Source organism: Salmo salar, chromosome 07 (genome assembly GCF_965601325.2).
Source record: "Salmo salar chromosome 07, fSalSal1, whole genome shotgun sequence".
Lineage (NCBI taxonomy): Eukaryota > Metazoa > Chordata > Actinopteri > Salmoniformes > Salmonidae > Salmo > Salmo salar.
Genome location: NC_138297.1, coordinates 26,424,902 through 26,448,961, shown reverse-complemented (window position 1 = coordinate 26,448,961; position 24,060 = coordinate 26,424,902). Strand labels below are relative to the sequence as shown.

The window sequence follows — 24,060 nt, the reverse complement described above, 5'->3', positions numbered from 1 at the left end:
CAGGTTATTTTCAAGAGGCTTGGTTTATTAGGACTGTGGCTTTCAGATAGTTATTTTTGGCCACTTGTGAGAGTTAATGTCATTGCTGCTCATGTTAAGATTGTACATTGCAATCTTCTATTTTCCATTAATATTTTTGCACATTACATGTTTAATATAAAGTTCATAACAATATTATTTACATATTGTAACAAAGTGGTAACTTTCCCTACATTTGGGATATGCATAGGCTCTTGAGGAATCCATACACTTGTGTAAGCCTCATTAAAGCCTCATTCAACCTTAACATGTGATGACAATGCAACAGAACAGATGAACCGGAATGACATTTACTCATCAATGACCCAGGATGAACAACTCAACCTTGCTATATTTTAAGAAAACAAACCAACTAAGTGACCCAATGTCTGCAACTCAGCAGTTGGGTCTTCCAAACAACCCAGCATTTTTTAGAGTGTAGTAGGTCTTATTTACAGTGACCGCACCCCTTGACTTATTCCACATTTTGTTGTGTTCCAGCCTGAATTCAAAATGGATTAAATAGATTTTTATTTTCTCACCCATCTACACACAATATCCCATAATGAAAAAGTGAAGACATGTTTTAAAAAACATTTATTGAAAATGAAATACAGAAATATCTTATTTACATAATTATTCACACCCCTGAGTCAATACTTGGTAGCAGCACCTTTAACAGCAATTACAGCAGTGAATCTGTCTGGTTATGTCTCTACGAGCTTTCCACACCTGGATTGTGCAACATTTGCCCATTATTATTTTCTAAATTCTTCAAGCTCTGTCAAATTGGTTGTTGATTATTGCTAGACAACCACTGACATATATTTTCAAGCAGATGTAAGTCACAACTGTAACTCGGCCACTCAGGAACATTCACTGTCTTCCTGGTAAGCAACTCCAGTGGCCTTGCTGTTTTAAGTTGTTATCCTGCTGAAAGGTGAATTCATCTCCCAGTGTCTGGTGGAAAGCAGGCTGAACCAGGTTTTCCTCTAGGATTTTGCCGTCGCTTAGCTCCATTCAGTTTATTTTTGATCCTGGAAAAACTCCCCAGTCCTTAACAATTACAAGCATATCCATAACATTATGCAGCCACCACTATGCTTGAAAATATGGAGAGTGGTATTCAGTAATGTGTTGTATTGGATTTGCCCCAAACATAACACTTGTATTCAGGACAAAAAGTGAATTGCTTTGACACATTTTTTGGCCGAGCTTCTTTAGTGCCTTGTTGCAAACAGGATGCATGTTTTAAAATAGTTGTATTCGGTACAGGCTTTCTTCTTTTCACTCTATCAATTAGGTTAGTATTGTGGAGTAACTACAATGTTGTTGAGCCATCCTGAGTTTTCTCCTATCACAGCCATTTAACTCTGCAACTGTTTTAAAGACACCATTGGCCTCATGGTGAAATGCCTGAGCGGTTTCCTTCCTCTCCGGCAACTGAGTAAGGAAGGACGCTTTTATCGTTGTAGTGACTGGGTGTATTGATACATCATCCAAAGTGTAATTCATAACTTCACCACGCTCAAAGGGATATTCAATGTCTGTTTTTTTTTCACCCAACTACCAATAGGTGCCCTTCTTTGCAAGGCATTGGAAAACCTCCCTGGTCTTTGTGATTGAATCTGTGTTTGAAATTCACTGCTCGTCTGAGGGACCTTGCAGATAATTGTATGTGTGGGGGTACAGAGATGAGGTAGCATTCAAAAATCATGTTCAACACTATTTTTGCACACAGAGTGAGTCCATGCAAGTTATTATGTGACTTGGTAGCCCTTTCCTGCAGTCACTGATCAAAAGCGTCCTCTTTGCCTCATGGGTGGAATGTCATTCATAAAAACTTGATGAAAATGTGGTGTTTCTATGTCAAACAGTCTTGTTATATCTCAGTCTTCTGTGATGTATATAAAGTGAAATATTGGGATGCAAACTCAAAATGGAATAAGTGTCAACTCTATATCTGACGTGGTACCGGTGTCTTTTTTTAAGCCCATAACCATGTATATACTTTTGTTTCAAAATAAATTAGCTTAATAGCCATATTTTGGTACTGTTAGCATTCTCAGTATCAATAAAAAATAAAAATAAATTATCCCAGGTCCCTGTCCCCGCAGGAGGCCTTTTGCCTTTTGGTAGGCAACTGACTTGCCTAGTTAAATAAAGGTTCAATAAAACAATTCATAAATAAAAAACATTAAACTGTTATTGTGCCTGAAATAAAACTGTAATTACTTTTGGACCAACGTTTTATTAGCATGTTGTTACATGATACTTTGGAAATTGCATTTTAATTGCATAACAATGAGCGGAGCGTTTTTGTTACTACTGTACACAATAGGAATAGTGACAGTTCCTTAATCCAGTTATGTAATAACTCCATTATTGCGCAATTATAAAGTCCTCTATAACTACAATGTTGCTATTGTAATAATCACAAAGTTACTACACATGTACAGTATAAGAACTTTATGTCAAGTGTTACTGTATTACCTTATGTCTCACTCATTATGAAAATACATGTCAGTCATTTTAAAGCTACATAAATGGTCTACTCTAATGTCGAGGGGATTCCATGTCCCTCATGTATTCAATTCTAGGCTATAGGCTATATTAAGATTCACATCTTATAAAGCCCTCAAAACCATGTGCTTATGATCATATATTTAGAATAATTCAACTGACTGTTGTAGTTTTTGGTTCTTCATAAAATATTTGGCAGCCATCAAATAAATATATATATTTCCACTTCTTATACTTGTTCCTGTCATCAGCCGTAGCTTCAGGGTTGCCTGTGACAGCCCTGTGTGCGGTAGCCCTGTATTTAAACTATATTAGACTACCTCGAGAATTTGAAAAGTTGGTATTTTCAAATAAACTGAAAAAGACAACTATTTTCTGCCCAGGTCTGACACACGAACACACACACACACAGCATCTAAACAAGGATACAAAGAACAGCATGTCAGCCACACCCAAGAGACCTGCTGGAAACATATTAAATGCATTGTCACGCCCTGGCCATAGAGAGGGTTTTATTCTCTATTTTGGTTAGGCCAGGGTGTGACTAGGGTGGGCATTCTATGTCCTTTTTTCTGTTTTTGTATTTCTTTGTTTTGGCCTGGTATGGCTCTCAATCGGGGACAGCTGTACATCGTTGTCGCTGATTGGGAGCCATACTTAGGCAGCCTGTTTTCCTTTGGGGTTTTGTGGGTAGTTGTTTTCTGTCTTATGTGTTTCACCTGGCAGAACTGTTGGCTTTTGTTTTCTTGTTTTATTTAAAGTGTTTCATTATAATAAATTATGACCACTTACCACGCTGCATCTTGGTCCCCTCTGTCAGACGATCATTACATGCATTCACAGTGTGCAAGGTGTGTTGTGTGTCTGCGTGTGCATGGTGTGTGTAGTCTGTGTGCGCAATGACAACAAGGTCAAAGTGGAATTTCATCACCCTGAAGTCAGAAATTCACTCTCCACAAGAGGTGCAAGTGAACATCCTACACTTAGACTCAGGTTGCACCTTGAATAATATTATGAGTGAGAGGGAGAGAAAGGTGGAGGGAGAGACAGTGTAGTACTCCACTACGTTTGCTTTGTGTTTTGGGGGGGGATATGGTGGTGTACTGTATGGAGCAGAGGTGGGTCGAGGAACAGCTGATCGCTTGAATATGGGGGAGGAGGGTTTGGGTATATGGAACAGGCTGAACTGAAGGAAGAAAACAAGCTCAGGCAATAGTGGTGGAGAGAAGAGGAGCGGGCTTGTGCGGTAAAGGGGCGGTCCTACTGTACTCATATGAAGGGATATGTATATTTACCCAATATCTTGTTCACTGCTGAGTCAAACCAATGCGGCAAGGATACAGCTCTTGTCTGAAGACCAGAAAGGACATTTTTTATTGAGGGTCGATTTTGGGGTGGGAAGACACAGCCGTGTGTTTTTCAACCACTTTTGTTTGTGAGTTAAAAAAAAAGGATGCTTTTGTCGGGTCTCTCGAGCTCTTGCCTGGAAACAAGGAAGCAGTGAAAGCTATTGTTTTGTCACAGGAGGTTTCTTTCGCAGTATGTCACTGGAATACGCAATTCTTGTTCACTAAATGTACTATTGAATACGTGTTACTTGTTTGCTTAGACATTTTCAATAAGACGTCAAACAGTGAAAATATATTATAGCACAATGAAATCACAAATGTGCTAGTCGCATTACCGGTCAAACGAGATAGAAAGCTATATCATCTAATGTTTTGTTGTGGTTTCCCGCAGCGCAAACTAGGCATTTGTTTTTTTATTTTACAACAAATACGTTGGTATTCTGGACAACAGAAACATGATGATGATACAGGGCTAAAAACAAATTTTACATAAAGTGTAAGTTCACTGACTTTTTGTATATAAATTAACCATTTGTGTAGTGCGGTGCCCATAACATCTGAAATCTCCATTCGATTTGTTACGGGTTGAATAGCTATACCTGTATACAGCAACAAGTCAAAATAAGTTGTATCTGATCATCTTCGACAACTTTGGGTGAAGTGTGTTGTGCTGTCTTACCAAAGCGCAAATTGAGCCCCTGCGTCCAAACGCTCATTGGCTGTCAACTGAGAGCGACCACAGGCACCGCTGCAGCAGCAAGTGTCAACGAGAACTGAACAACTCTTATCAGCAAAATGACGGACGGACCAAGGCAACGAGGATGTTCAGCGGCGTCTGGCGGGGATGCTGTCGCCGAGTCCGGGAAAGGGTCAGGAGAAGGAGGGGTGGCTCTGAAGAAAGAGATCGGTCTTGTGAGCGCTTGCGGAATTATTGTTGGTAAGTTAAAAAAAGAAATGGGTATAGATCATGTCCAAATGTGGATGTATATTTGCAAAGGTTTGATTGTGTGTGAATTATGAATAGGCCTGGTAGAAAATGTAACTGACCACTGCTGCTCAGGTTTGCTGAGAGTTGGTATGCAGTCAGGTTTATATAGTACGTTCACAGACTAGAACAAGGTTTGGGTTAAGTAGCGTAAGGTCACCAACTCTATTACTTGTTATTGATCACTTTCAACTTATAATGTGGGTTTTTAAGCTTCTAATGAAGGCTAATTATCATTGATGCCTATTGCATCACTTCAGCAGTTAACAGTCATTCTTTATCTCTCTGTGAGGTGGTTTCACAATCTCTTTGATCTTCAGCGCAAACCGAAACTGTCATGACGTTATCCCCATCGTTACTGTAAATTAAGATGACTGAACTGACATTTTTTGTAAATACAAGTTATTTACACCCACGTTACCAGTAGAATTGGAAAACAGAACTAACCAGCGAACTACGCTACGTATAATTTCTAAATCTGATCACTAAATCTGATCACCAGAGCTACAGTGCCTTCGGAAAGTATTCAGACCCCTTGACTTTTTCCACATTTTGTTAGGTTACAGCCTCATTCTAAAATGTATTTAACATATTTTCCTCATCAATCTACACACAATACCCCATAATGACACCGTATTTTTGAAATGTTTGCTAATTTATAAAAAAAAATGAAATAAAAAAAACGGAAATATTACATTTACATACAGTACAGGCAACAGTTTGGACACACCTACTCATTCAAGGGGTTTCCTTTATTTTTACTATTTACTACATTGTAGAATACTAGTGAAGACATCAACACTATGAAATAACACATATGGAATCATGTAGTAACCAAAAAAGTGTTAAACAAATGAAAATGTTTTTTTTATATTTTAGATTCTTCAAAGTAGCCACCCTTTCTCCCTGATGACAGCTTTGCACACTCTTGGCATTCTCTCAACCAGCTTCACCTGGAATGCTTTTCCAACAGTCTTGAAGGAGTTCCCACATATGCTGAGCACTTGTTGGCTGCATTTCCTTCACTCTGGGGTCCAACTCATCCCAAACCATCTCAATTGGGTTGAGGTCGGGTGATTGTGGAGGCCAGGTCATCTGATGCAGCACTCCATCACTCTCCTTCTTGGTCAAATATCCCTTACACAGCCTGGAGGACGTGTTTTGGGTCATTGTCCTGTTGAAAATCAAATGTGCAAACCAGATGGGATGTCGTATCGCTGCAGAATGCTGTGGTAGCCATGCTGGTTAAGTGTGCCTTGAATTCGAAATGAATCGCTGACAGTGTCACCAGCATAGCACCGCTACACCATCACACCTCCTCCTCCATGCTTCACAGTGGGAACCACAAATACAGAGATCATCCATTCACCTACTCTGCATCTCACAAAGACACGCCGGTTGGAACTAAAAATCTCACATTTGGACTCATCAGACCAAAGGACAGATTTCCACCTGTCTAATGTCCATTGCTCGTGTTTCTTGGCCCAAGCAAGTCTCTTCTTCTTATTGGTGTCCTTTAGTAGTGGTTTCTTTGCAGCAATTCGACCATGAAGGCCTGTTTCACGCAGTCCCCTCTGAACAGTTGATGTTGAGATGTGTCTGTTACTTGAACTTTGTGAAGTATTTACTTGGGCAACAATTTCTGAGGCTGTTAACTCTAATGAATTTATCCTCTGCAGCAGAGCTTCCTTTCCTGTGGCGGTCCTCAGGAGAGACCGTTTCATCATAGAGCATGATGGTTTTTGCAACTGCACTTGAAGAAACTTTCAAAGTTCTTGACATTTTGACTGACCTTCATATCTTAAAGTAATGATGGACTGTCATTTCTCTTTGCTTATTTGAGCTGTTCTTGCCATAATATGGACTTGGTCTTTTACCAAATAGGGCTATCTTCTGTATACCACCCCTACCTTGTCACAACACAACTGATTGGCTCAAACGCATTAAGAAGGAAAGAAATTCCACAAATTAACTTATAACAAGGCACACCTGTTAATTGAAATGCATTCCAGGTGACTATCTCATGAAGCTGGTTGAGAGAATGCCAAGAGTGTGCAAAGCTGTCATCAAGGAGAAAGGGTGGCTACTTTGAAGAATCTCAAATATATAAAAAAAAAAAAAAGATTTGTTTAACACTTTTTTGGTTACTACATGATTCCATGTGTAATTTCATAGTTTTGATGTCTTCACTATCATTCTACAATGTAGAAAATAGTAAAAATAAAGAAAAACCCTTGAATAAGTAGGTGGGTCCAAACCTTTGACTGGTACTGTAAGCATTCAGACCCTTTACTCAGTACAGCCTCGAGTCTTTTTGGGTATGACGCTACAAGCTTGGCACACCTGTATTTGGGGAGTTTCTCCCATTCTTCTCTGCAAATCATCTCAAGCTCTGTCAGGTTGTCACGTCCTGACCATAGTAAGATTTGATTTTCTATGGTAGAGTAGGTCAGGGCGTGACAGGGGGTGTTTTGTGTTTTTCTATTTCTATGTTTAAGTTCTAGTTTTTCTATTTCTATGTTGTTTTTTTGGGTTGATCTCCAATTGGAGGCAGCTGGTCCTCGTTACCTCTGATTGGAGATCATATTTAAGTAGGGGTTTTTCTTCCTGGGTTTTGTGGGTGATTATAATTTGTGAGTAGTGTATATTCTCTCTGCGTCATGGTTTTGTTGTTTCAAGTATTTGGTGTATTGCAAAGTTTCACGATAATAATAAATATGTGCAACTATAAACACGCTGCACTTAGGTCCGATCCTTTGGACAACCGTGACACAGGTTGGATGGGGAGCATTGCTGCACAGCTATTTTCAGGTCTCTCCAGAAATGTTCGATCGGGTTCATGTCCGGGCTCTGGCTGGACCACTCAAGGACATTCAGAGACTTGTCCCGAAGCCACTCCTGCGTTGTCTTGGCTGTATGTGTCACGGCTGTTTGAAGGAGCGGACCAAAATGCAGCGTGTTCGTAGTTCCACATATTTATTAGATGTGAAACTGAATGCAATACACATAAATACTTGAAAACACACAACAACAAAAAAACGTGACGCAGAGAGGAAAACACACTACTCAAAAGATAACCCACAAAACAGGAAGAGAAAAACCCCTACTTAAATATGATCTCTAATCAGAGGCAATGAGGATCAGCTGCCTCCAATTAGAGATCAACCCGAAACAATCCCAACATAGAAATAGAAAAACTAGAACTTAAACATAGAAATACAAAACATAGAACCATCAAAAACGCCCTCTGTCACGCCCTGCCCTACTCTACTATAGAAAATGACATCTTACTAGTGTCAAAACGTGACAGTATGCTATGGGTCGTTGTCCTGTTGGTAGGTGATCCCAGTCTGAGGTCCTGAGCGCACTGAAGCAGGTTTTCATCAAGATTTCTCTGTACTTTGCTCCGTTCATCTTTGCATCGATCCTTACTAGTCTCCCAGTGCATGCCGCTGAAAAACATCCCCACAGCATGATGCTGCCACACCATGCTTCACCGTAGGGATGGTGCCAGGTTTCCTCCAGACGTGACGCTTGACACTCAGGCCAACGAGTTCAATCTTGGTTTAGTTCAATCTTGGTTTCATCAGACCAGACCATCTTGTTTCTCATGGTCTGAGAGTCTTTAGGTGCCTTTTGGCAAACTCCAAGCGGGCTGTCATGGGCCTTTTACTGAGGAATGGCTTCCGTCTGGCCAGTCTACCATAAAGGCCTGATTGGTGGTGCTGCAGAGATGGTTGTCCTTCTGGAAGGTTCTGTCATCTCCACAGAGGAACTCTAGAGCTCTGTCAGTGTGACCATTGGGTTCTTGGTCACCTCCCTGACCAAGGCACTTCTCCCCCGATTTCTCAGTTTGGGGCAGTCATCTCCAGGAATAGTCTTTATGGTTCCAAACTTCTTCCATTTAAGAATGATGGAAGATTCTGTGTTCTTAGGGACCTTCAATGCTGCAGAATTGTTTTCATACCCTTCGACCTCATGGCTTGGTTTTTGCACTGTCAATTGTGGGACTATATAGACAGGTGTGTGCCTTTCCAAATCATGTCCAATCAATTGAATTTACCACAGGTGGACTCCAATCAAGTTGTAGAAACATCTCAAGGATGATCAATGGAAACAGGATGCACCTGAGCTCAACTTCAAGTCTCATAGCAAAGGGTCTGAATACTTATGTAAATAATAAATAAAAAATATTTTTTATAAATTGGTAAACATTTCTAACAACTTGTTTTTGCTTTGTCATTATGGGGTATTCTGTTTATGCTGAGGATTTTTTATTTATTTCATCCATTTTAGAATAAGGCTGTAATGTAACAAAATGTGGAAAAAGTCAAGGGGTCCGAATACTTTCCGAAGGCACTGTAAGTAGTAGACTCTCCATCGTTGGAACAGAAGCATTCAAAAACCCATATGGCACCCTATTCCCTTCATAGTGCACTACTTTTGAGCAGAACCGTTTGGGACCTGGTCAAAAGTAGTGAACTGTATAGAGAATAGGGTGACTTGGGACAGCCTTTGTTGTTTATATTCCAGAAGAGATGAAGAGACAAGAGTAGTGAATTGCTCCCTCTCGGTCCATAGATTCTTCATCATTTAAATATAATTATTAGTTAAATCCACGTAGTTTAACCCCCAATCATTAATGTTTAAAAGGATAGTGTTTATGACCATCCATATTCATTCAGCCATAGTGGCGGTTGATCACCAGAACCAACCTTGCCTAAACTAGTGTCCTTGATACGGTCACTCATTTACAAACACATCTGGGCCGTATTCATTCATTTCAAAATTATGTCCAATCAACTGTTATAGACCTATATCCATCCTGCCCTGCCGTTCTAAAATCTTCAAAAGCCAAGTTAATAAACAGATCACCGACCATTTCGAATCCCACCGTACCTTCTCCTCTATGCAATCTAGTTTCCGAGCTGGTCATGGGTGCACCTCAGCCACGCTCAAGGTCCTAAACGATATCATAACCACAATCGATAAAAGACAGTACTGTGCAGCCGTCTTCTTCGACCTGGCCAAGGCTTTCGACTCTGTCAATCACCGCATTCTTATCGGCAGACTCAATAGCCTTGGTTTCTCAAATGATTACTGCCTCGCCTGGTTCACCAACTACTTCTCTGATAGAGTTCAGTGTGTCAAATCGGAGGGCCTGTTGTCCGGGCCTCTGGCAGTCTCTATGGGGGTGCCACAGGGTTCAATTCTTGGGCCGACTCTTTTCTCTGTATACATCAATGACGTCGCTCTTGCTGCTGGTGATTCTCTGATCCACCTCTACGCAGACGACACCATTCTGTATACATCTGGCCCTTCTTTGGACATTGTGCTAACAAACCTCCAAACGAGCTTCAACGCCATACAACACTCCTTCCGTGGCCTCCAACTGCTTTTAAATGCGAGTAAAACTAAGTGCATGCTCTTCAACCGATTGCTGCCCGCACCCTCCCGCCCGACTTGCATCACTACTTTACGCTACTGCTACTCTCTGTTCATCATATATGCATCGTCACTTTAACCATATCTACATGTACATACTACCTCAATCAGCCCGACTAACCAGTGTCTGTATGTAGCCTCGCTACTGTTATTTTTCACTGTCTTTTTACTGTTGTTTTTATTTCTTTACTTACCTATTGTTCACCTAATACCTTTTTTGCACTATTGGTTAGAGCCTGTAAGTAAGCATTTCACTGAAACTAGTGGTACGTAATGATAATAAGGAGTCCTATTTTTTGCATCTTCAGATTGCGGTCTAGTCATCATCTTTTATTTTTCTGTACCTGTTGTATTCGGCGCACGTGACAAATAAACGGTTCTGACCTAGAATATGTGGACAACTACAAATACCTAGGTGTCTGGTTAGACTGTAAACTCTCCTTCCAGACTCACATTAAGCATCTTCAATGCAAAATTGAATCTAGAATTGGCTTCCTATTTCGCAACAAAGCCTCCTTCACTCATGCCGCCAAACATACCCTCGTAAAACTGACTATCCTACCGATCCTTGACTTCGGCGATGTCATTTACAAAATAGCCCCCAACACTCTACTCAGCAAACTGGATGTAGTCTATCACAGTGCCATCCGTTTTATCACCAAAGCCCCATATACTACCCACCACTGTGACCTCTATGCTCTCATTGGCTGGCCCTGACTACATATCCATCGCCAAACCCACTGGCTCCAGGTCATCTATAAGTCTTTGCTAGGTAAAGCCCCACCTTATCTCAGCTCACTGGTCTCCATAGCAACACCCACCCGTAGCACGCGCTCCAGCAGGTATATTGCACTGGTCATCCCCAAAGCCAACACTTCCTTTGGCCGCCTCTCCTTCCAGTTCTCTGCTGCCAATGACTGGAACGAACTGCAAAAATCTCTGAAGCTGGAGTCTTATATCTCCCTCTCTAACTTTAAGCATCAGCTGTCAGAGCATCTTACCGATCACTGTACCAGTACACAGCCAATCTGTAAATAGCACACCCAACTACCTCATCCCCATATTATTACTTACCCTCTTGCTCTTTTGCACCCCAGTATCTCTACTTGCACATCAACATCTGCACATATATCACTCCAGTATTAATGCTAAATTGTAATTATTTTCGCCTCTAGGGCCTATTTATTGCCTACCTCCCTACTCTTCTACATCTGCATACACTGCACATAGATCTTTCTTTTTTAATTTTCTTTTGTGTTATTGACTGTACGTTTGTTGATGTGTAACTCTGTGTTGTTGTTTTTGTCACACTGCTTTGCTTTATCTTGGCCAGGTCGCAGTTGTAATTGAGAACTTGTTCTCAACTGGCCTAGCTGGTTAAAGAAAGGTGAAATATTATTATTATTTTTTTTTAATTTACACAATAGCAAAAGGTTTTGTAACGTAATACAAAAAGGACCGTTTCTTATTGGATAAGTTCAGACAGTGCCCCTCCCTGTTTTCTTCTGTTCGTTTGGTGCCAAATGAAAATGACCTTGATCTCTCCTCCTACCTCACATGAGAGGCCTGATCTTCAGATCACTGAGCTCAAACTGCCATGTTCAAACGCTTCCCTTTGTTCTTTGTCTGCTTCACTGAGTTTCCTCAAAGTGGGCTGAGGGAGTTCTTTATGAGCTTAAGGTACACCTATTTTCCTTCCAGTCCACCTCCACCCCCTTCTTCAGCCCAACCCCCCCTCTCCCCTCCTCCACGCAAAGCTGGGATCAGAAGTGAACTTTTGCAGATTTGGAGGAACTAAGATTCCTGAGGTGATACTGCTGTTTTATTAGCTGAGCTGGCTTAGCTTATGTAGCCTGTGAGGCCTCTATGGCTTCTATTTATAGCGTTTATGGTAGTGCACTATATGGTTATAAGTAGTGCACTATGTCAGTATAAGTAGTGCACTATATCAGTATAAGTAGTGCACTATGGGTGTCATTTCAGACATAGTTAGGGTGACAGTAGGGGAAATCATCATCATCTCTATGGGGAGGTTGGTGTGTTTTGGACTGGGATGAAAGGGGAAGGAAACGGGCTGGTGGGTGAGGACTGAGAAGGGTGAGGTGGGTGGGACTGGGATGAAAGGGGAAGGAAAGGGGCAGGTGGGTGAGGACTGAGGAGAGTGAGGTGGGTGAGGTGGGCGAGGAGGGTGAGGAGGTTGAAGACTCAGGTGGGTGAGGAGGGTGAAGACTGAGGTGGGTGAGGAGGGTGAGGAGGGCGAGGAGGGGGAGGTGGGTGGGACTGGGATGAAAGGGGAAGGAAAGGAGCAGGTGGGTGAGGACTGAGGAGAGTGAGGTGGGTGAGGTGGGCGAGGAGGGTGAGGAGGTTGAAGACTCAGGTGGGTGAGGAAGGTGAGGTGGGCGAGGAGGGAGAGGTGGGTGAGGAAGGCGAGGAGGGTGAGGTGGGTGAGGAGGGTGAAGACTGAGGTGGGTGAGGTGGGTGAAGACTCAGGTGGGTGAGGAGGGTGAGGAAGGTGAGGTGGGCGAGGAGGGCGAGGTGGGTGAGGAGGGCGAGGAGTGCGAGGAGGGTGAGGTGGGCGAGGAGGGTGAGGTGGATGAGGTGGGTGAGGTGGGCGAGGAGGGCGAGGTGGGTGAGGAGAGTGAGGAGGGCGAGGTGGGCGAAGAGGGCGAGGTGGGAGAGGAGGGCGAGGAGGAGGAGGTGGGCAAGGAGGGTGAGGTGGGCGAGGAGGGTGAGGTGGGTGAGGAGGCCTAATCAAAGCAATGCAATCAGGAGACCTCAGAGTCAGGTGGCAGGAGTCATGTGTCAGGCAGATGGATGATGGGGATTGCAGTAGCTCACTGCATTCTTCACCTACTCCTCCTCCTCCTCCTCATTTTTCACCTCCTTATTCCATTAAACTCAAAGCTGGGCCCTGCTGTAATGAGAAGTGCTGATGGCAGCGCCGTCTGAGGTGTGTGTGTGTGTGTGTGTGTGTGTGTGTGTGTGTGTGTGTGTGTGTGTGTGTGTGTGTGTGTGTGTGTGTGTGTGTGTGTGTGTGTGTGTGTGTGTGTGTGTGTGTGTGTGTGTGTGTGTGTATGTATGTGTGTGTCCTCAGAGAGGTTGGACAGTGTCCAAGCAGTAGTTGGCCCCAATCCTAAACTCAACCATTAATGGGGAAAATGCAAAACTACCAACAAGCTCTCACTACAGAATTATACGTTCATCCACGTTCTCCAAACGTACAATTTGAAAGCGTTTTTGTTGTTCCTGCTGCTCTGTATTGTTCTATTTCTCCGAACATCAAATTTAGAAGTTAAGGGTAAAGTTAAGGCAGTCATTCCGAATGTTGAAAGCAAGGGTTAAGGTTTTGGATAGGGTAAAATAAAAATAGAAAACAGTGTCCACGACCGGGATCAAACACACAACCTTCTGATCCAGAGTCATGGGATGACGCGACGCCCGTCCACAACACCCTAGCAAAACCCAAGCCCACTTGATGGTGATGGTGCTCACTGTTGCCCCTAGTGGCCGATTTCAAAGGCATTTCCTGAAGTCCTCAGGACATGGATAGACGTCCAACTTTGACACCAATCATCAGCGATCTCCCCGAAACTACACCGTAGTACTACACTGCTGCTGACACTCTATGTATCATTGCGTTTCATGTGCAAAAGCCTGAGTAGGCGCACGGTTGGCCCGAGTCTTAAGTCGGAGGGCTGCATAGTCTTGTACACATTACAGCTATGCTCAGTATCCACATGTCTTTGTTTTTCTGGGCTGTTTGTTTGTTCCTCGTCGCTTGGTGCTTGGAAGCTGTGGTTAGGACTCTGCTTCTGCAAAGGGAGTAGTAGACTAGTGCGCTCTACACAGCACATTGTTCGTGAAAAGGGGACCAGAAAGCTGAAGTAAACAATGGTCGCGTCCCAAATGGGAACCTATTCCAAATAAAGTAGTGCACTATGTAGGGAATAGGGTGCATTTGGGATGCAACCATTGTCTGAGTAAGTAAGCTTTGTCTGAGCTTTAGGCCTGCTACTGTAGCTTCGTTTTAAGGCCAGTGATGTTTTGGCTATATTCTCCTGGAGATTACACATGTTGGGTTTGGTTCTTACATGCTCTGTTGCTTCCAGAGACGATCTACCCTTTTCAAGAAGTGTGCGGTTGCACACTCCCCGTCATAGATTTAACAGTGGCGGAAACTACCTCCACGCAATGTTTACACCAATCCTACACTTTTAAATCCATCGCGGGAGTGTGCAAGTGCCCACTTTGGAGAAGGGTAGAGAATCGCAGCCTTGGTATCAGAGGTAGGAATGGAACTCACCCTGGAGGATGAGAGGAGGGAAAGAGGGAAGAGGAGAGAGGAAAACCACCCATACTGGAGCATTGTGTCAGAGTGTGCCAGTGATGTTTCTTTCTCGTACAGTTCACACAAAGGGGACCAGGGGGAAAGTGAGAACAGGAAGCAGGAAGTGGAAGCAGGTAGACAGAGAGAACAAGAAATGTGTGTGTGTGTGTGTGCGCATGTGTGTGAGTGAGTGTGTGTCTGCATGGTTATGTGTGCATCACGGGTGTTCCTTTCCGGTACAGTTCACACAAAGGGGAAGCAGGGCGAAAGTGAGAATAGGAAACGTGTGTGTGCGTGCGTGTGTGTGTGTGTGTGTGTGTGTGTGTGTGTGTGTGTGTGTGTGTGTGTGTGTGTGTGTGTGTGTGTGTGTGTGTAAGCGTGCATGCGTGTGTGTGCGTGTATGCATGTGTGTTCCACTTCAGTCAGCACTCTGCACCCTTCACTCTCACTCTCACACACACAGACACACACACAGTCTGAATAAGGAAACTAGAAGCTCATCCCACAGATAAGGTGTACCGTAGTTTAACCAGTCTAAACCAGTCTCGTTTACACTGCTCTCACCAACTCACCAGTGACACTATAACCTAACCCAGTCCCCTCATTGTCTTATCATCAGTGTCACACACAAAGTTGCTGAACTGATGCATTATAAAGCTGACACAGTCACTGCTCACACAGCAGAGTACCAAAGACCACTAGAGTCAACTATCTTGGAGCAGTCACTTGTTTTTGTCAAGGTTGAGATTTATCATGCTTTTACCTTTCGCCCACTAAGTTAACCTTCCTAAGGAATAATACAGGAGAGGGGTTTAGGCTAGACACTGCACATGTGATATGTACATACAGTACCGGTCAAAAGTTTGGACACACCTACTCATTCAAGGGTTTTTCTTCATTTTTACTATTTTCTACATTGTAGAATAATAGTGAAGACATTAAAACTATGAAATAACACACAAGGAATCATATAATAACTAAAAAAGTGTTAAACAAATCAAAATATATTTTATATTTGCGATTCTTCAAAGTAGCCACCATTTGCCTTGATGAAAACTTTGATGAAAGCTTTGGCATTCTCTTAACCAGCTTCACCTGGAATGATTTTCCAACAGTCTTGAACGAGTTCCCACATATGCTGAGCAATTGTTGGCTACTTTTCTGTCACTGCTGTCTAACTCATCCCAAACCTTCTCAGTTGGGTTGAGGTCGGGTGATTGTGGAGGCCAGGTCATCTGATGCAATACTCCAACACTCTCCTTCTTGGTCAAATAGCCCTTACACATTCTGGATGTGTGTTGGGTCATTGTCCTGTTGAAAAACAAATGATAGTCCCACTAACACGCAAAACAGATGGGATGGCGTAGTGCTGCAGAATGCTGTGGTAGCCATGCTGGTTAAGTGTGCCTTAAATTCTAAATCAATCACAGACTTTGTCACCAGCAAAGCACCGCTACACCATCACACCTCCTCCTCCATGCTTCACGGTGGGAACCACACATGCAGAGATCATCCATTCACCTACTCTGCATCTCAGAAAGACATACCGGTTGGAACCAAAAATCTCAAATTTGGACTGATCATACCAAAGGACAGATTTCCAACAGTCTAATGTTCATTACTCGTGTTTCTTGGCCCAAGCAAGTCTCTCCTTCTTATTGGTGTCATGAAGGCCTGATTCACGCTATCTCCTCTGAACAGTTGATGTTGAGATGTGTCTGTTACTGGAACTCTGTGAAGCATTTATTTGGGCTGCAATTTCTGAGGCTGATAACTCTAATGAACTTGTCCTCTGCAGCAGAGGTAACTCTGGGTCTTCCGTTCCTGTGGCGGTCCTCATGAGATCCAGTTTCATCACAGCGCTTGATGGTTTTTGTGACTGCAATTTAACCTTTATTTTAATGTAACCTTTATTTAACTAGGCAAATCAGTTAAGAAGAAATTCCTATTTACAATGACGGGCTACCCCGGCCAAACCCTAACGCTGCTGGGCAAATTGTGCACCACCCTATGGGACTCCCAATCACGGCCGATTGTGATACAGCCTGGAATCGAACCAGGGTCTGTAGTAACGCCACTAGCACTGAGATGCAGTGCCTTAGAACGCTGCGCCACTCGGGAGCCTATTTGAAGAAACTTTCAAGGTTCTTGACATTTTCCGGATTGACTGAATTTCATGTCATAAACTGTCATTTCTCTTTCCTTATTTGAGCTGTTCTTGCCATAATATGGACTTGGTCATTAACCAAATAGGGCTATCTTCTGTATACCACCCCTACCTTGTCACAACACAATTGATTGGCTCAAACGCATTAAGAAGGAAAGAAATTCCACAAATTAACAAGGCACACTTATTAATTGAAATGCATTCCAGGTGACTACCTCATGAAGCTGGTTGAGAGAATGCCAAGCGTGTGCAAAGCTGTCATCAAGGCAAAGGGTGGCTACTTTGAAGAATCTCAAATATAAAATACATTTTGGTTTGTTTAACACTTTTTTAGTTACTACATGATTCCGTATGTGTTATTTCAAAGTTTTGATTCATTCACTATTATTCTACAATGTAGAAAATAGTAAAAATAAAGAAAAACCCTTGAATGAGTAGGTGTGTCCAAACTTTAGTCTGGTACTGCACGTGTAGAGAAATGTTGAAGTGAAAGAGAACATATGTGTGTTAAAACACGCTCGTGTACACACACACACACACACACACACACACACACACACACACACACACACACACACACACACACACACACACACACACACACACACACACACACACACACGCAAACCATTATCAAACTACACCACTAGCACATTCAAATCTCAAACAGATCGGTATCAATATCTTTGACTTTGAACTTTAAATTCTCCACACTCAGCTCCGACTGCAAGCTCTAACATACAACCTTTGGCCCTGAAGCCCTATTGGCTGTCAATGTTTATGAGCCAATCAGTCAGCTTTCTGATTCTCAACCCCTGACCTCTGATCCCTACTGCTTTGTCAGATCTTTGATGGGACGTGAGTAGTGAACCTGTCTGAACCAGAAACACACATACACACCGCATACAGGCACACACACAGTCTCTTTCATGTTTCCTTGCTGTATAAACTGACTGACAGTCTGATGCTTATAGAGGCTGTCAGGGCATTGTTCTGATGTTCAGATGTAGTGTTGGCTCCTCCCTAGTACACGCTAATACACACGAGCCTCTCGTTCCTCATTGTACTCTGTAACCCCTCTCCCCCTCTTTCTCTCCCTCTCTCTCTCTCTCCCTCAGTCTCTCTCTCCATGACTCCTCATCCTCAGTGCTAACTCAGCACATTGCGTTCCCACTGTCCGCTGGCGGGCTGCTCATTGCTTTTAAAACAACATTTTCTCTCTCTCTCTCTTTCTCTCTGTTTATCTCTCTCTGTCTCTCTCGCTCTCTGTCTGTCTCTCTCTCTCTGTCTCCTTTGTCCAATTTTCTCCCTGCCACCATTCTTTTCCCCTCTCATCCATTTTGCACTACACCAATGTTAATCTCCCATTGTTCTGTTTTTCTCTCCTCCTCTTTCCACACACTCTCATTAGAACTGAGAGGCGGAGCAATGAGGGGCCTTAACGGCCTCTGGTGCAAAGCTTACTCTTCCCCAAGGGTATGGTAACACAGTATTCCCACTGGGCACAGATGTCAATTCAATGTCTATTCCACATTGGTTTAACGTCATTTTATTGAAATGACGTGTAAACAATGTTGATTCAACCAGTGTGTGCCCAGTGGGTGGTCTCTCAGTGATATACACTGAGTGTAAAAAACGTTAGGAATACCTTCCTAATATTTAGTTACACCCCCATTGCACCCCCAGAGTTCTTGGCACAAACCAGTGCACCTGACACCTACCACCACACCCCATTCAAAGGCACTTAAATCTTTTGTCTTGCCCATTCACCCTCTGAATGGCACACCTACATAATCCATTTCTCAACTGTCTCGAGGCTTAAAAATCCTTCTTTAACCGGTCTCCTCCCCTTCGTCTACACTGATTGAAGTGGATTTATCAAATCAAATCAAATTGTATTTGTCACATGCGCCGAATACAACAAGTGTAGACCTTACCGTGAAATGTTTACTTACAAGCCCTTAACCAACAGTGTAGTTCAAGAAGAGTTAAGAAAATATTTATCAAATAAACTAAAGTAAAAAATAATCAAAAGTAACACAATAACATAACAATAACAAGGCTATATACAGGGGGTAACGGTACCGAGTCAGTGTGCGGGGGTACAGCTTAGTTGAGGTAATTTGTATATGTAGTTAGGGGTGAATTTACTATGCATAGATAATAAACAGCGAGTAGCAGCAGTGTACAAAACAAATGGGGTGGGGGTAAATGTAAATAGTCCGGTGGCCCTTTGATTAATTGTTCAGCAGTCTCATGGTTTGGGGGTAAAAGCTGTTCAGAAGCCTCTTGGACATAGACTTGCGCTCTGGTACCGCTTTCCGTGCGGTAGCAGAGAGAACAGTCTATGACTTGGGTGACTGGAGTCTCTGACAATTTTATGGGCTTTCCTCTGACACCACCTATTTTATAGGTCCTGGATGGCAGGAAGCTTGGCCCCAGTGATGTACTGGGCCGTACCTCTGTAGCGTCTTACGGTCAGATGCCAAGCAGTTGCCATACCAGGCGATGATCCGACCGGTCAGGATGCTCTCGATGGTGCAGCTGTAGAACTTTTTTAGGATCTGGGGACCCATGCCAAATCTTTTCAGTCTCCTGGGGGGAAAAGGTTTTGTCTTGCCCTCTTCACAGCTATATTGGTGTGTTTGGACCATGATAGTTTGTTGGTGATGTGGACACCAAGGAACTTAAAACTCTCGACCCGCTTTACTACAGCCCCGTCAATGTTAATGGGGGTCCTTTTTGGCCCACCTTTTCCTGTTGTCCACAATCAGCTCCTTTGCCTTGCTCACATTGAGGGGGAGGTTGTTGTCATGGCACCACACAGCCAGTTCTCTGACCTCCTCCCTATAGGCTGTCTGATCATTGTCAGTGATCAGGCCTACCACTGTTGTGTCGTCAGCAAACTTAATGATGGTGTTGGAGTCATGTTTGGCCACGCAGTCATGGGTGAACAGGGAGTACAGGAGAGGACTAAGTACACACCCCTGAGGGGCCACATTTTTGAGGATTCGGCGTGGCCGATGTGTTGTTGCCTACCCTTACTACCTGGGGGTGACCAGTCAGGATGTCCAGGATCCAGTTGCAGAGGGAGGTGTTTAGTCCCAGGGTCCTTAACTTAGTGATGAGCTTCATGGGCACTATGGTGTTGAATGCTGAGCTGTAGTCAATGAACAGCATTCTCACATAGGTGTTCCTTTTGTCCAGTGTGGAGTGTGGAGTACGATTGAGATTACGTCATCTGTGGATCTGCTGGGGCAGTAAGTGAATTGGAGTGGGTCTAGGGTATCCGGGAGGATGCTGTTGATGTGAGCCATGACCAGCCTTTCAAAGCACTTCATGGCTATCGACTTGAGTGCTATGGGGTGGTAATCATTTAGGCAGGTTACCTTCGTGGTTTGCCTCAAACATGTAGGTATTACAGACTCGGTCAGGGAGAGGTTGAAAATGGCAGTGAAGACACTTGCCAGCTGGTCCGCACATGCTTTGAGTACATGTCCTGGTAATCCGTCTGGCCCCGCGGCTTTGTGAATGTTGACCTGTTTAAAGGTCTTGCTCACATCGGCTACCGAAACGTTATCACACTGTCATCCAGAACAGCTGGTGCTCTCGTGCATGCTTCAGTGTTGCTTGCCTCGAAGCGAGCATAAAAGGCATTTAGCTCGTCTGGTAGGCTCACGTCACTGGGGAGCTCGCGTCTGGGTTTCCCTTTGTAGTCCGTAATAGTTTTCAAGCCCTGCCACATCCGACGAGTGTCAGAGCCGGTGTAGAAGGATTCAATCTTAATCCTGTATTGACGCTTTGCCTGTTAGATGGTTCGTCTGAGGGCATAGCGGGATTTGTTATATATGTCCGGATTAGTGTCCCGGTCCTTGAAAGCGGCAGCTCTAGCCTTTAGCTGGATGCGGATGTTGCCTGTAATCCATGGCTTCTGGTTGGGATATGTACGTACAGTCACTGTGGGGACGACGTCGTTGATACACTTATTGATGAAGCCGATGACCGAGGTGGTATACTTCTCAATGCCATTGGTCTGTGCTAGCAAAACAGTCTGTACCAAAACATCCGTGTCATCTGACCACTTCCGTATTGAGCAAGTCACTGGTACTTCCTCCTTTAGTTTTTGCTTGTAAGCAAGAATCAGGAGGATATAATTATGGTCATATTTGCCAAATGTAGGGTGGGGGAGAACTTTGTATGCGTCTCTGTGTGTGGAGTAAAGGTGGTCTAGAGTTTTTTTTCCTCTGGTTGCACATGTGACATGCAGGTAACAATTTGGTAAAACAGATTTAAGTTTGCCTGCATTAAAGTCCCCAGCCACTAGGAGCGCCGCTTCTGGATGAGCATTTTCTTCTTTGCTTATGGCCTTATAGAGTTGGTTGAGTGCGGTCTTAGTGCCAGCATCGGTCTGTGGTGGCAAATAGACAGCTACGAATAATATAGATGAGAACTCTCTTGGTAGATAGTGTGGTCAACAGCTTATCATAAGGTACTCTACCTCAGGTGAGTAATACCTCGAGAATTCTTTAATATTAGACATCGCGCACCAGCTGTTATTGACAAAAAGACACACACCCCCCACCCCTCGTCTTACCACACGCCCCTTTTTCCTTCGTCTTTTATTAACGCAAATGACGGGGATTTGGGCCTGTTCCCGGGAAAGCAGTATACCCTTCTTCTCGGACTCGATAAAGGAAAAAGCTTCTTCCAGTTCGTAGTGAGTAATCACTGTTCTTATGTCCAGAATATATTTTCGGTCATAAGAGACGGTGGCAGCAGCATTATGTACAAAATAAGTTGAAAATAAGTTACAAACAACGCAAAAAAAAATAAAAAAAATAGCACAGTTGGTTAGGAGCATGTAAAACGTCAGCCATCAAGTGACATTGTTAAGGGATCATAGCTTTCACCTGGATTCACCTGGTCAGTCTATGTCATGGAAGGAGCAGGCGTTCCAAATGTTTTGTATACTCAGTGTAGATTACACTCATGGTTGGAATAGGGATTCTGCTTTTGTTACACATATTGATTAGAATCCCTCTCCATTGTTTTCACTCTGTTCCACTCCCCCCAATTGAGCTCCTGATTGCACCCTGTGACAGATGCTGGTGTCCCGTCGATAACAGTCCCCTCTCCCCTCATCATTAGGTGGTGGAACAGATGTTTTTATTTTATTCATTTAACACTTATTTAGCCAGGCAAGTCAGATGTTCTCTCACTTAAAATGTTCCAACCTCCCTTCAGCTCTTCCAGCTTATGAATGACACTGGTGTCACACTAATAATCGTACCCCTTTCTCCTCAGTGTCTCAAATAACTGTTTGTGTCACATGAATAACCATCCCCCTCTTCTTCTCTCTATCCCAGGTAATATCATCGGCTCTGGGATCTTTGTCAGCCCTAAGGGCGTGATGGAGAATGCTAGCTCAGTGGGTCTGGCACTGATCGTGTGGATTGTCACTGGCATCATCACGGCCATTGGAGCGCTGTGCTACGCCGAGCTGGGTGTCACCATCCCGAAGTCAGGGGGAGACTATTCATACGTCAAGGACATCTTCGGAGGACTGGCAGGGTGAGTGACTAGATCTGTGGTGTTTCATGACCTTTGACCCACAACATACAGTACCAATCAAAAGTTTGGACACACCTACTCATTCCAGGGTTTTTATTTCTTTTTTACTATTTCCTACATTGTAGAATAATAGTGAAGACATCAAAAATATATTTTAGATACTTCAAAGTAGCCACCCTTTGCATTGATGACAGCTTTGCACACTCTTGGCATTTTCTCAACCAGCTTCATGAGGTAGTCACCTGGAAAGCATTTCAATTAACAGGTGTGCCTTTGTTAAAGTTAATTTGTGGAATTTCTTTCCTTCTTAATGTGTTTCAGCCAATCAGTTGTTTTGTGACTTGTTAGGGTTGGTATACAGAAGGTAGCCCTATTTGGTAAAAGACCAAGTCCATATTATGGCAAGAACAGCTCGAATAAGCAAAGAGAAACGACAGTCCATCATTACTTTAAGACATGAAGGTCAGTCAATCCGGAAAATGTCAAGAACTTTTAGTTTCTTCAAGTGCAGTCAAAAAACCATCAAGTGCTATGATGAAACTGGCTTTCATGAGGACCACCACAAGAAAGGAAGAGAGTTACCTCTGCTGCAGAGGATAAGTTCATTAGAGTTACCAGCCTCAGAAATTGCCGCCCAAATAAATGCTTCACAGAGTTCAAGTAACAGACACATCTCAACATCAACTGTTCAGAGGAGACTGCGTGAATCAGACCTCCATGGCCGAATTGCTGCAAAGAAACCCCTACTAAAAGACACCAATAATAAGAAGAGACTTGCTTGGGCCAAGAAACACGAATAATGCACATTAGACCAGTGGAAAAATGTCCTTTGGTCTGATGAGTCCAAATTTGAGATTTTTGGTTCCAACCGCCGTGTCTTTGTGAGACGCGGTGTGGGCACGTCTTCCCTTTGGCTCAGTTGGTAGAGCATGGTGTTTGCAACGCCAGCATGGTGTGTGCAACGCCAGGGTTGTGGGTTCGATTCCCACGGGGGGCCAGTACAAAAAAAATAAAAAAATAAAAAAGAATGCATGAAATGAAATGTAGGAAATGTATGTATTCACTACTGTAAGTTGCTCTGGATAAGAGCATCTGCTAAATGACAAAAAAAAATCAAAATAAAAGATCTCTGCATGTGTGGTTCCTACCATGAAGCATGGAGGTCTCTCTCTCTCTGTCTTTCTCTCTCTGTGTCACTCACTCACCCTCTTATCTTCTGTGACAACTTCTACCCAGAACATATCATCAAACCTTTGTCCACATTGATTGAAGACTGTCTGTGTGTTCATAGTGTTCTCCCAGACGGTAAACACACTCAGATTGAGTTTTGACCTTGTCTTGTAACAGTCTCATGGATACATGGGTATTTTCAGATAGGAATCCACCCAGACAAAACAGCACCTCAGACTATTGTTAGTGTCCCATTATAGACATCAATACATCAATGAGAAATTTACAATGAAACATGATCTTCTACCCAGAACCAACTGATATTCTCTGTTTGAAGGCTTTGTTTGGTATGTTAGAAATGGTCTCGGACTGTTTCCTCCAGGTGCCTCAGATGTTTTGGTTTGAAGTTTTTCGGGTCACATACTGTTCCCCTGTTTCCTTCTCTCTGTGATACCAAGCTACAATCAGGGAGTGTTTGTTTGGATGGTGTACTGTATAGGAGTAG

General features: G+C 43.3%; 1 protein-coding gene across 1 annotated transcript in view; it reads left to right on the top strand.

Annotated features, from left to right (window-relative positions):
- The first annotated feature begins 3,590 nt into the window (after window positions 1–3,590).
- Window positions 3,591–24,060, top strand: part of slc7a8a (solute carrier family 7 member 8a) — a 42,343-nt gene continuing 21,873 nt past the window's right edge. The window contains exons 1-2 of the mRNA XM_082977488.1: window positions 3,591–4,827; window positions 22,181–22,385. Coding sequence (XP_082833614.1) covers window positions 4,686–4,827; window positions 22,181–22,385 — 347 coding nt within the window. The 5' untranslated portion in view covers window positions 3,591–4,685. The remainder of the gene's footprint in view (window positions 4,828–22,180; window positions 22,386–24,060) is intronic.